Source organism: Watersipora subatra, chromosome 9 (assembly GCF_963576615.1).
Source record: "Watersipora subatra chromosome 9, tzWatSuba1.1, whole genome shotgun sequence".
In the NCBI taxonomy this organism is placed as follows: domain Eukaryota; kingdom Metazoa; phylum Bryozoa; class Gymnolaemata; order Cheilostomatida; family Watersiporidae; genus Watersipora; species Watersipora subatra.
The window spans coordinates 18,026,476-18,039,077 of record NC_088716.1 but is presented as its reverse complement, the minus strand read 5'-3'; the positions used below and the strand labels follow the sequence as shown (position 1 = coordinate 18,039,077).

At 36.7% G+C, this 12,602-nt stretch overlaps 2 protein-coding genes across 3 annotated transcripts in view; one reads left to right on the top strand and one right to left on the bottom strand.

Annotated features, from left to right (window-relative positions):
• The window catches only part of LOC137405447 (afadin-like), a 52,250-nt gene extending 44,491 nt beyond the window's left edge, over nucleotides 1-7,759 (top strand). The window contains exons 22-29 of one of the 2 annotated variants that reach the window (XM_068091712.1): nucleotides 816-996; nucleotides 1,079-1,407; nucleotides 1,568-1,732; nucleotides 2,987-3,026; nucleotides 3,249-3,317; nucleotides 4,464-4,580; nucleotides 5,168-5,258; nucleotides 6,737-7,759. In XM_068091712.1, coding sequence (XP_067947813.1) covers nucleotides 816-996; nucleotides 1,079-1,407; nucleotides 1,568-1,732; nucleotides 2,987-3,026; nucleotides 3,249-3,317; nucleotides 4,464-4,580; nucleotides 5,168-5,258; nucleotides 6,737-7,278 — 1,534 coding nt within the window. In that variant the 3' untranslated portion in view covers nucleotides 7,279-7,759. The remainder of the gene's footprint in view (nucleotides 1-815; nucleotides 997-1,078; nucleotides 1,408-1,567; nucleotides 1,733-2,986; nucleotides 3,027-3,248; nucleotides 3,318-4,463; nucleotides 4,581-5,167; nucleotides 5,259-6,736) is intronic. The other variant, XM_068091713.1, reaches the window with a different exon arrangement.
• Nucleotides 7,760-7,815: 56 nt separating this feature from the next.
• LOC137403768 (sterol regulatory element-binding protein cleavage-activating protein-like) overlaps nucleotides 7,816-12,602 on the bottom strand; it is a 31,015-nt gene continuing 26,228 nt past the window's right edge. Inside the window, exons 19-22 of the mRNA XM_068089802.1 lie at nucleotides 12,519-12,574; nucleotides 11,642-11,827; nucleotides 10,908-11,137; nucleotides 7,816-8,761 (exon numbers count right to left, since the gene is read on the bottom strand). Of these exons, the coding sequence (XP_067945903.1) occupies nucleotides 8,181-8,761; nucleotides 10,908-11,137; nucleotides 11,642-11,827; nucleotides 12,519-12,574 (1,053 nt within the window). The 3' untranslated portion in view covers nucleotides 7,816-8,180. The remainder of the gene's footprint in view (nucleotides 8,762-10,907; nucleotides 11,138-11,641; nucleotides 11,828-12,518; nucleotides 12,575-12,602) is intronic.

Here is a 12,602-nt window from a genome sequence, read left to right as displayed (position 1 = left end):
GATTAGTTATGGCAAAAGCTATTTTTGTGTTGTCATAGTCTTTCCACATTCAAGTCTTGCTATTTGAGCTATCAATCATAAGGAGTTGTCTCCTTTTGAATATATGTGGTTTTATGCGAATATCATCTTTTTTGATATCCACTATTTCTGTGCCTGTCAATGAATTTGCGCTATGGTAGTTGACTAGCACAAATCGTATTAGTTGACCAAAATTGTACTTGCAAATGCTAACACATATTACATATAATGGCCATAGTAACTGTGTGCTGTCTGCCATATTAGATAAATTCAACGATTTATTTATATTTCCTCAGATTAATGTTAAAAAAGCTGTGGTTGTGGTTTTCATACTACAAGGACATATTTGTTGGGCGATTACTCATCAATATCATAGCTGTTGTTTGTCGAAGATCTTACCTCCTGGTGGTGAGAGTCTGGAACCCAAAATACGGGGAGATTATCTTTAAACATCCAACAACATAACTTTTTAGTTTGCTTTACTTACACCTACCATTGCTGCAGGTTTTGGTACCGCTAGAGTCGTCTTCTTTCTCATTACCCAGACTTAAGTTTATTGTTGGTATTAAAACCTGATTTATGTTTCAAATTTTATTAGTTTTTCATATAAGGAGTTTTTACACAATCTTAACTTATATATGGTTGCTTAAAGTCACAATGTTCCAAAGTCTCTTTATTCTTGCAAAAGATTAAACTTACAAAATTTGTAAGTTTAATTTTAAAGTTTGAATTATTTAATTTTTAACAGTGTGTTACTTAACAACCTTTCTTCTAGTACTCATGCTTTCCTTTCATAGGATGCCAGATGACAGACTCCAACAAAGGGAAGATACTATAAGAGAACTGGAATCCAAACCCTATCGGAGCCCTGATGAGGAGGATCGACTCCGACGTCTTCGCTTGGACTCAGAGTTTGATAAGCGAGCAGAGCAGGTCAGGAAAGAGAGTGAGAAGGACTCAGATGAGGATCAGTCAGGAGTAAGTCTCTCGGTCAATTTTGATCCTATTGGTCCGTTTGCACTAGTCCTGTTTTTGCTATTACATTCTTACCATTTTTCAGGGTCGGCCTTACCCAGGAGGCTCTATGCCAAACAGAGGTTATCAACCACCTTTTTCACATCAATCATCAGTTACCATGCCTAATCAGCCACCTGCTATGGCACATCAGCCTCCTAATATGCCATATCAACAGCCACATGCCATGGCACATCAGCCACCTTATCAAAATCTACCTGTATCTACACATCAGCCAACTTCCATGGCAAATCTGCCACCCAGTACAGCATATCAGCCACCTATCCCATCAAGCCAACCTCCTGGCATGGCATATCCACCTCCAGGAATGGCAAATCAGCCACCTTCCATGGCAAATCAACAATCGCTAAGACGGTAAGATTTCTGAGCAAGATTTCATTTTTTTCATCCAAATGATTCAATATTGCAATCTGTTCAATAATCCAGTCCACTTTGCTTGCTTTGCCACTGCTTGCTAGCTCTGAATAGCCAGAATGAAGATTCCTGCATGTCTTTCCTCCTTCCATTCCACTAGCGCCGGCCTGCCACAAGGAGCTACCGGAGCCCCGGAGGCAGTCAAACGGGACTTGCTGCAAAGTAAGACAGTGACTTTTAAACCTGCCTATAGAGGAGAGGATACACTGCGTCCCTCCGACTTTGCTAAACACACCATTAAACCCGGCCCTCCAGAAGATAATCGGTGAGTGAAAATCTTTTACAGTTATTTTATCTACCTATTTGGCGCGTGGCAGCTTTTTCAATAGCTAGATGTGAGATTCAAGACCATGTTGGTGAAGTACTTACCTGACTGACTGATCTGTCTGACTCACCAGCAGACTGAATTTGCTGAACAGTTTGAGATCTGCTTTTTGATTTAAAATTGTATTAATCTGATAGTACAGTGGTGCCCCGCCGGGTTATGATGACCCTGTTATACGATTTTTTGCCCTGCGATGTAGAAGACGCTGATTTTTCACCCTTTCCTTATAAAATATTTTTTGCCGTACGAATCCACGATGTGCTGATTACGTCGGAGTAATAAATATGCTGGTATGCTATTCGCTAAAATCCCTCTAACAACGAATGAAAGAGATATGATGCTCGATTTCACTCAGTTCGGCGTTATTCGTTATTGTGAAAACGAAACCTATTGAAAATTTATTGAAATAAAATGGTATATATTGTGCATCAACTTGACATAAGCAAAAATATCTGCTAGAATGCTGCACGAACCAATCAGATGTTGAGCTTTAGTAAGTGGACCAATCAGAACATTGTCTTGGTGATATTGCTTTTATTGTTTAAACTCATTTGTCATTGGATTTGAATTCAATGTGTTTTTTCGGCCCTCGACTCTCGATTGTTTCTTTAACCGAACTAAAATGCTAATAACTATGATTTGTTAGGGTCCAATCATGGGATGGTAAAAGCGCGCAATTCAGTAAGTGATTTAATTTGCATAAAAGTTGAATATGGTTTTAAAAGGTGCTATTGCCTTTTCTCTACTATTAAGCCGGGTTCCCATATACGTCGCAAAGCACCGGCGACACACCGCAGGCTATTAGCGATGAAATGGGAACGTATGCGCCGAGGGCCGCCGGTGGTTGCCAGCGGCATCGCAATAGTTTAGCGCTGTTCAAATTTCGCAAATGGCCGCAGGCAAAACCTTCCCGAAATGCAATGTACGGGTAAAGGTCACCATTATAGGAACGGCATGGCGAGCGAACAATTTATTTGATTACGCAATTATGTTTACGATATTATTAACGATGTGGCTTTATGTGAACAGATCTCGCAGAGCCTAGCGTCGCAAGCGTTTTGCTGCGCATGTTACCGCCGGAGTCTAGCAATCGATATGGGAACCAGGCTTTAGGGAGTGATACATCAACTATATAAATGTCAACTCTTGAAAACTGAATTAGTCATGGTTGAAGATCATTGTCTATTGTTACAGGATGAATCCACAACAACAGGACTTGCTGAGGCAACAGAGGGTAAGTCGCTAATCTACACGGAGGTGTTGAGCTCAAGCTACCTGCGGCTGGTACAGGTTGCACTGCTCACTGACATGCTGCACACGTTATTGTTTCTGCGTGCTCGCTGTGTTCAGACTATTGTTTGCTTGTGTGGTCTTGGTTGGCCTTGCATGCCACAATTACCGCTGTTTAGTTTGCTCGCCTGTCCTTCTGTTATTAGCATGCTCACTGCTTTTATAGGATCTTCCACCCTCTTCTTATGCACTCACGACATCAGAGAGGGACGCTCTTAAATCTCGACTGGAAGAGGTAGGATAGTGATACGTTTTTAAAAAGCAACATTAGACCAATTCAATGACATAGGGCCATCGCCATTTCCGTGTTTGAAACAGGGCATTTGTGATAGGTGTGTGCTGTTTAAGGCAGGGGAACAAATCAAAGTGGTTTTGAAACTAATGGTGAGTAAAATAACCAATCTCCAGAGAAGTCGCATTGTAAATGTTTTCCTTGAAACTAAAAGTTTTTCAGATGGATTGACCATTAATAATGGGAGCCTTCATGTTCTCATCAGGTTAAAGAAATGTTTCTTTACTAAAATCATTCAGGCCATCAGATAAACTTTATCAATAATCATAAAATAATTCGGACTCATTAGCAGAAGATTGATTGTTTCTGGTTTGACTTCATTTACCCAATTATTTGTTTCTTTGTGTCAGTTTGTTCCAAGTAAACTATCGATATTATAAGCTCTTACCTAATAAAACTAGGAGCAAAGTTTGTGTCATCATTGCTTTTTATTCTTAGTCTTTGCATCACTTTTAATATCATCAGTAAACCTTGTGTTGTCTATTCTGTAAAAATAATGACCTCTAAATAAAATCTTTGGTTTATTTTTTATGAAGTTTTGTGAATATTTGACATGTTTTATTTCAATAACTCTACTTTTTATTAGTGTTTCTTGGATGTAAAATTTTGCTCATAGAAATTATAAAGTTGAAAAAATAATCCAAATTTTTCTACGCGGTTCCAAGAGAACAGGTTAAAGTCCAAGTTTCCTTCTGCTTTATGCGAAGGTTGTAAAAACCCGTTTAGATCATAATGACAACTTATTTGACTGTTTCTGACGACTCTTGGTGTGGTCTTGAGCAAGTGTGCACTTGATGGGCATTGCTTGCCCAACACTTCCTGCATTAATGGCTTAGTAAGAGGCCTGAAGCTGCTACTGAGTTCTCTATAGCCACTGCTCAGCTTTTTTTCACCTTCAATAAGCTGGTTTTCTCTACTAGTCTCTAATTATTAAATACCGCAATATTGTGTCCAGCAAGAATTTAATGGAGTGGCTCAAATGGGCAATGGTAGCCTTATCAAGCATTATAAGCATGATTCACTGTTTTCAGTTCATTTTCCATGTAATATTGATCAGTTGCGTGGTTCAATGTTGTTAAAATTCTTTAGGAACTCCGAGAAAAACAGCGACGGGAAACGCAAGACAACCGACGCTCATACCATCAGCAGGAAGATGATGAGATGAAGAGAAGGCGAGAGCACGACCTATCATTACGCAAGGAAGCTGTGAGTTGATTTCTTTCTGCTTAGCGAGGCATCGTTTCTGTAGCAATTCATTTTTTCTATGCTGCTATATAACACACTCTGATTTGCTAAACAGCGATCAAAGTTCATATATCATCAAAAGGTTTTTGTGGACATTTGATTTAATTATGTAGTTATGGACTAAGAGTCTTTTGGTAACAGTTTCATGACAATGTTTTACCTACTGGAAGTTGGTATAGAGTCCTGTTTATAGTCGATAGTTGCGACTGCAGTTGTGTTAATGCTGTTCACAATGCAAGAACATCCTGAGTGAGTCAATCTTGTTTAGTGTAAAATAATTGAAAGCTCTAGCGCTTTGTTGGGATATTTGCAATACTTCTCATCTTACAACAAAAAAGTTTACGTTTATTACAAACACAATAGCAGTTTTTCATGGTTAGTTGGTCTAGAACCGTGAGAAAGACTGTTGCCCCTTTTGTCAACTTTCCTCTCTCGCCTTTGAGAGTCCCTGAAAAGCTGCGAGTTGTTGTCTACCTAGGTTGCCATCTGTATCCACATTGCATTTCACCTAAATTGTGATTTGCATTCACTTTGGTTTTTACCTGCAGGAGCGAATTCAAAATCAGCACATAAATGATACACAAAACAGATATGGAGGCCCTCCCCCGGGCCAGCGTAGGTCTCCCGCCCCTCAACGAGGTAAGTTTCAAGGATTGTCTTCTCACATTTTTCATAGCTGATTTGATTCCCATTCAACTAGCAATTGTTAAGAGCTAGTTTTCTGTTCGGCTCATATCAAAAAGTTTGTAAGGTTTAAGTATAATAATTTTTATCCAGTTCATTTTTACACAAACTTCAATCAAATTACATATTCTGTTGCTCAGATCCGAGATGACAAGACCTCAGTCATATCTTCGATGTTGTAGAAGTACATAACATGAAATACAACCAGTGTTTTCTGTTTCTGAGAAAAAAGCTCATTCAAGATTGCCTTGTGCCAAGCCACTTCATATGGACAAAAAATATTAACAGAGCGTTAAAGATATTTTGGTTTTGTGAAGATGTGAAAGTCATGCTCAAAAGTAGAGTTGTGTATTCCATCCATTGTGATAATTAGTAATATAGTCATAGAATAACCAACAGCTGATATTGTGCAAGATCTTCATAAGCAAACCTCAAATTGATGTTTGAGATAACCTTAGTCAATTGTGCTGTTTTTTAACAAGATGCATTTTGCCTGGCTTGAGCCTGCTTTGTGGTAAATAATTTTATAGAAAACAGTTTGCCATGATTAGGTATGTCTGAGCCAAAATCTTTGGCTCTGTTCACTTTGACAAAAATGTTAACTGTCACAGTGAGTGGCAAAGACGGTTGGCATTGAATGCTGACCATAAACTGTTAAGTAGTTAGGATTTAGTAAGGGCTGTTTGTTATGTTCCTCTAGCCTACCACTACACCTAGTCTCTGCGCCCCTGGCCCGCCTCTCAATTTGCTACAAGTAAGTTGTCTTTGCTTGCATTTTGAGCCGTTTCCTGTCTCGTACCTCTTCGCTCAGGCTGCTTTCTTATGCTTCGTTGGCCTATGCCTAGTCTCTAGTTACTTGTCACGTTCACCCTACCTGTCTATAACTGAGGCGCTTACAAGTCGTTTGACGTGATCAGTGAGATCAGTCAACTTGGTGGCGGCCATGTTTTAAACTGCATGCTTAATTTTATGGGTGTTTCATTAGTGAGCACAAATCAACGTCAAAACAGATGTCATGTTTAAGTATGTGGGCGGTGTGCGCCATGTTATTTAAATCTGGACGATGTGAAAACATAAATTTTTTGACATGCTCATCTCCATTTGGATATGTATAATACCTGATCTATTTTTCACAATTTCCTGTGAATGTGGCATTTACTTTTGTATACAGTATTGAAGCAAAAAATTGTGCTGAGATGAAACACTTCAATGTAGCATGCATCCGTGTAGTAAGGTGGTTAGTAAGTATGACATTGACTGTATTTTCAGGCTACACAATAAAGGATCCTTGGGTTTGATTTCTTGCATCAATTAGCTTTAGCCCGGTTGGATTTCCCTTGACTAATTAGTCAACTCTGGTAGACCATTTGATGGAGTTGTGTGAGAGAGAGAGAGCGTTGAATGATTTTATTTTTCCCATTTCTCTTCCTAAGCTTACCCACCACCCGAGACAAATGAAAGGTTTAACCCAGGAAATGGATACAGACCAGATGTGGATCCTACCAGAGGCCCTGTCCCTCAAAACAATAGAATTCCTCAGCAGTATAATAACAAACCGCCTTCCCCTTCAGTGTCTCAATATAGCCAGCAGTCCTACAACGAACCTCCACATTCCGCAGGGGGCTATATCCCCCCAGTGGCGAGCAATTATAACACTTCTTTCAATTCAGCTCCTCCCATGCTCCGACAGCATTCCCATAATTCCATGAATGCCTCAATGGATTATGATATGCCAACGGGACACACTCCAGGTGTAATTGGTGCACAGGAGGTTTATCGTGATCCACGGTCGAGACGAGAAGCTCAGCAACAGGCCCATAGAGAAAGAGGTGGACCAGGCGATAGACTTAGCTTCAGAGATAAAATGAGACTATTTGATGGGGAAGGAGAGAGCCAGCCATCACAGAGGCCTAAGTCTAGTAAATCACAAAGGGCATTAGAGGAATCTTTATCCTACGATAATGGAAATATGTGAGAAATTGTCCCTCTTTCCCTTTGTTTGACAGCTTACTAGAGGTGCAGTTGAATTTATCTGCTCATATCAAATGGATGCAACGAGTATTTCATTTTAAGTTTTATCATTTTTTTATGAACTTTTAGCTTCACGTATGCATATCGGCCTAATATATATAAATAATTATTTCTACATGCCTAATATTCTACATTTTTTCTGTAAATAACTTGGCAGCTTGTTAACCGTTGAAAGGTTGCGAATTGAACAATTTTATTTGGTACTACTAACTGCACAAACTAACTAGGTAGTAAAGGAATTTTATATACCTTTATCAGGGCATCAGTTAATTTATGTAGCAATTGAAGCCTCGAAACTTATGCAACCTAGAATAGGTTTGGTCATTGTACGTGTATATATAGCAATATAACTAGCGGTAGGAGATTACCCCATAGCTAATGTATGTTTTTCTCTAGATTAAATAAATAAAGATTGTTTAAGCCTATTCAAAACTTTCAGCATTACAAATCCGAACCTTTTTTCCCAAGAATAACAAACCAGTTGGACATGTCAATTTCTGTATATTTTAAAATCGTAAAAAAATTCCACCATAATGAACCACAAGATTACTTTTTCACAAGTATAGTAATTATGAAGCAGAGATAGACAATGAATATCAGTGGCTAGAATGCTACGTACTTGGGATAACATGATGATACACTTGAAATAGATTTATCCATGATTTGACTACACTTTCATAAATTCAACAGCTCCACAGGGTGATCTTGCAGCTATTAATTTATTATCTTATGAATATCATGCAGACAGCACCATATCTACTGTGCTTTGTGTACACCAAATAAAAATACACTAGCTCAGGATTGTATGTCAAAGATTGCAAATAGGTAACACAGACACAGGAATAATTACAGCCTTGGTTCCTTGATGCGTCTAAATGATATCGCATGAATTTGAAACCCTATGGCTGCCACTAATGTACAGGAATTCATCACAGAAAGTTTGCTGATTCCATCCATACAGTTTATAGTTGGGAGAGTGATGGAATAGACCAACTCACCGCTCTCCATGTCCCAGAAATATAGGGTATCTCTGCCACCGCTCACTAACAGAGAGTCCGCTAAAACTGTGATGGATCCGCTATAGCTACAATTGTTTCTGTGTATCGAATGCATCATACGGCCGGATGACTTATCCCAAATACATATGTGAGATTCTAGGCTAGAGGCTATAACGTAACTGCTTGAAATTGTCAGATTGAGAATCGGACCAATGAGACCAGTGAGTTTATGAATACAGGCACCTGTGAGCAGGTCCCATAGTCGTATCATGCCATCTTCAGACGCTGTCTGCGCAGTGGCTGTCATATCATCTGCTTGCAGCAGTATGATGGTGTCATTGTGGCCCTGTAGCATGTACAGCAGGTTGGCATCATCTGCTCTATAGACATTTATCACCTTGTCCTCACAAGCAGTTAGACAACGTCCACCTAAGAAATAAAAGCAAATTTTCATGGTCAAGTCTGTGGTTGAAGTGCTTTTCATATTATTATCATTAAAACTGCTAGCAAAAATAAGAATTATATATTATAATTATTATCAAAATTAAGTGTGGGCTAGTCCATATGGAATTATCTTCTCTATTTCTCTAAAGTGAATATGTGCTCATTACATTGGAAGCAGTGGAAGATCAGATCAACTGCAAAAAACATCTGTTGCTATTATCCTATTATGGCAACTGGCTAAAATTGGAAAAATCCACTTGCAAAATATACATGATTAGGTCGGATGAACTGTAATGTGATTTAGAGTTGCCCCACCAAATATATGAGAACAAAAACCTGTATGAAATTTTTGATTTGTTAGCCAAATGATAACATTACACTCATATGCATCAAAAATAGTTCCGATCTAAAGATATTTGGCATTGCACAGCAGCATCTACAACAAGCCAGTTGTCTAACTAGCAAAAGCAACATTTCTGTTGTGAGAGTGATAACTCCTAGATATGAGATGGCTTAGGATCTTGAAGATACTTCATAGGTTTACCATAAAACTCTGTAGAGAAAGGATTGAGAAGAGCGAGGTAAACTTAGCTACAAGTCAGTACAAAATTGTTTCATACTCTTGCAATCTTCAGGTGACCGTATGCAATACATATATAATTATATATATACACATAAATACATATATATATAAATTACAAGTTATAAATTTTGATATGTACTGGACATATATGTATGGCACATAATATGTGCCATCAAATTTTTATATATTATATAAAAATTTGATGTTTTTCAACAGGAAGTGTTTGCAATAGATAATTACTATGGGTTTCTATACCCCTCTATACGACTCTATAACTCTCTATCTCTGTATACGACATTTTTGCCTTATGATGCCAACACTAAAAAAAATTAATGTCAAATGGCGAGGGTCCACTGCATATATGTACATATTATATGTATGTATGTATATACGCATATATGTATATATACATATATATAAATATATATACAGTACATAAGGTGACAACATATACTTATATACGTGAATGTATACATATATTATATATATAATATGGATATAATATATTAAATATGTATACATATATATTATATACCGTATAACCTCTATTTGAGCGCCAAGGCGCTGTATTTTGTAACCCTTCTCTTTAGTGGCGTTTTATTAGTAGTAATGTTTAAATAGATGGTGGTGCTGTATTTTTCGACTAACTTGTCCGAATTTCGGGAAGATAAATTTAACTCTTTTACAGGTGAAGCAAAGCTCATGTCGCCAATATTTTACACTCTTCAAAAAGCGACCTTAATGCAGTCGGCCTCAGCATTTTTGCTACTCAAACCAACTGAGTAAAACATTAGCTGGATACAGTTATTAATTATATATTATATTATATATATTATATTATAATTAATTATATCGATCGTGTGCTTTTAAAGTTTTAAAGAAAACCCACAAAGCTTTGGAGTTAAAAAACAGATTTCGATATGCCATAAAAATGGCTGCTATTAAGTCGTACAGCGCTCCTGGAGAGTATTCTCATCATTTATTAAAACACGTTGAAGTCTTCATGTCAGATTGTAACTACATTATGGACGAATCTGAAAACAATAGATGGGATTTAGACCTTAATGACTTCTAGTCAGAGTGTAGTTTTGAAGATAGATGATAAGGATCGATCTTTTCAGATACGCCGTCACTAAAATCATGGCAACCCCTAAGTAAATATGAAAGAACTAATTGTTATTGATGTAACTGAGTCATTATTAGTACCGTTTTGCGGACAATTGTAATTACTTTCTATTATGGGTTCATAAAGATCAAGGAATGTCAAGGTAGCGGTCATATAGTTTTGGCCTTCAATTAAAGGGTGGCGCTATACTTTTCAACCCTTATCCTATAGTAGTGTTCTATTAGAGGTGGCTTTCAAATAAAGGTGGCTTTCAAATAAAGTAGCATTCAAATAGAGGTTTTACAGTATATATGTATACATATTTAATTAACTGTAATTTCACATAAATTGATTCATTATTAGATGAATTGCAACAGCATTTAAAGGTATTTGACCCTGTAAGCTGCTGAGACAGCATTTCTACTAGCGAGCTGCGTACTTACTTGCAACTGCTAGCAGGCCGATACTCGTCTGGTGAGCCTTAATGCTTTGCAATACATTGCAGTTTATGTTATATTCCCTCCAGTTGTCTGTCTTGTTTAGTGAACTCATGCGTCTATGACCTTTGCATATGGCGCTCGGTGAAGCACTTTCAACAGATGGTAAGGTGAGAACAGGTGTGTAGTATATTTCTAGGAAGTCCAGGTAGCCGTCAGTGCGGCCAGCAATCACTCTAGAACAACAGACTTATGTTAGAATCACAGATTTTAACATAGTAATTTAATTATATTTAACATCTTTAATTAATATATTATATGTTATTATATAACTATGTAATATTATAAAATCAATATTCATATATAAATTAATTACTTTATTAATTTTATAATTAATTGATAAATTAATAAAATAATTTATTTTATTAATAAGTTTATTAATTGAAATGATTAGTTATTTAATAATTTTAATTAATAAAATAATTTATAAATATTTAATAATTTATTAACTAAAATTTTAATAATTTCAATTAACAAAATTTTAGATAATTTATTTTACTAATGATGATTAATAAAATAAAATATATGTAAATCTACATACTATATATTATAATTGTTTTAGGTATAAAAGCAGAAATTTGCAACAAAATTGACAAATGATATAACTAAATTAGCCATACTTCACTGTCAGCGAAAGGTAACAGACTTATAATGATTGTTCAGCCAGCTAGACAGCTTACTTGTTCTTCGTAGCATTGATACTTGCTATGCCACTATCTCTAAACTCGGTTTTATGACGCAGCCTAAACATCCCGGTGTTACTGTCCCAGATTTCCACGCTGCCGTCACTGCATCCCGCCACTATGAGACCATCCATCACATCTAGACACCAGATGTTGGGTGGTGGACTGTAGCGGGTGGAGAATCTAAAAGTTAAACAGATTTACTTCAAACCTTATGAAGCAAACAGACAGAGTGGATCACTGTGAATAGTGAACCTACCATATGGTATTTACTAGGGTTGTGGTCAATTAATAACGCACATTATCATTGTATTAAATTACTCATTAAATCATTAGTTAGCAATTTAACACAAAAGATTTTAGGCGTTTCATCTCAACAATTAATGATTAATGAAAATTTTCCAGCAAATATGTTATTACTTCAATTATTAATGCAATTTTTTATGCTTATTTGATAACTTTTGTGAGTAATTCAGCATAAACTAATTTGGTAATTTAATGTACAACTCAATTTATCACTCTTTAATTAATTTAATATTAAAGCAATTTTAAACTCTCGATTAATTATTATTATTAGTTTTTACCATCGAGGCAACCATGGTATTTGCGAATAAAGACAACCAGCCTTTAATAATTAAAAGATTTGGTTTTAATAAATCACAAAGTTAACTATTCAACTTTTTACCCTATCAATTTCAACTAATAAAAAATTATTTCATTTTGGCTTGCGAAAATCAACACAGACTGAAAATAGTTTACTTTTGCTGGTCAAATCTGACCATCAAGTGAGAAACTAACTGATGAGATATTTTGCAAAGCAATATTTTGAGATTAACCTCTGACGCTGACAGAGAAACTACATCTGCTGACTCACCTGCCAGTCACCTGCTCATCATTAAAGTCTTCATGAGCAGAAACCATCATGTTTGTCTACCAACAAAGAGAACAGAACCGTTGA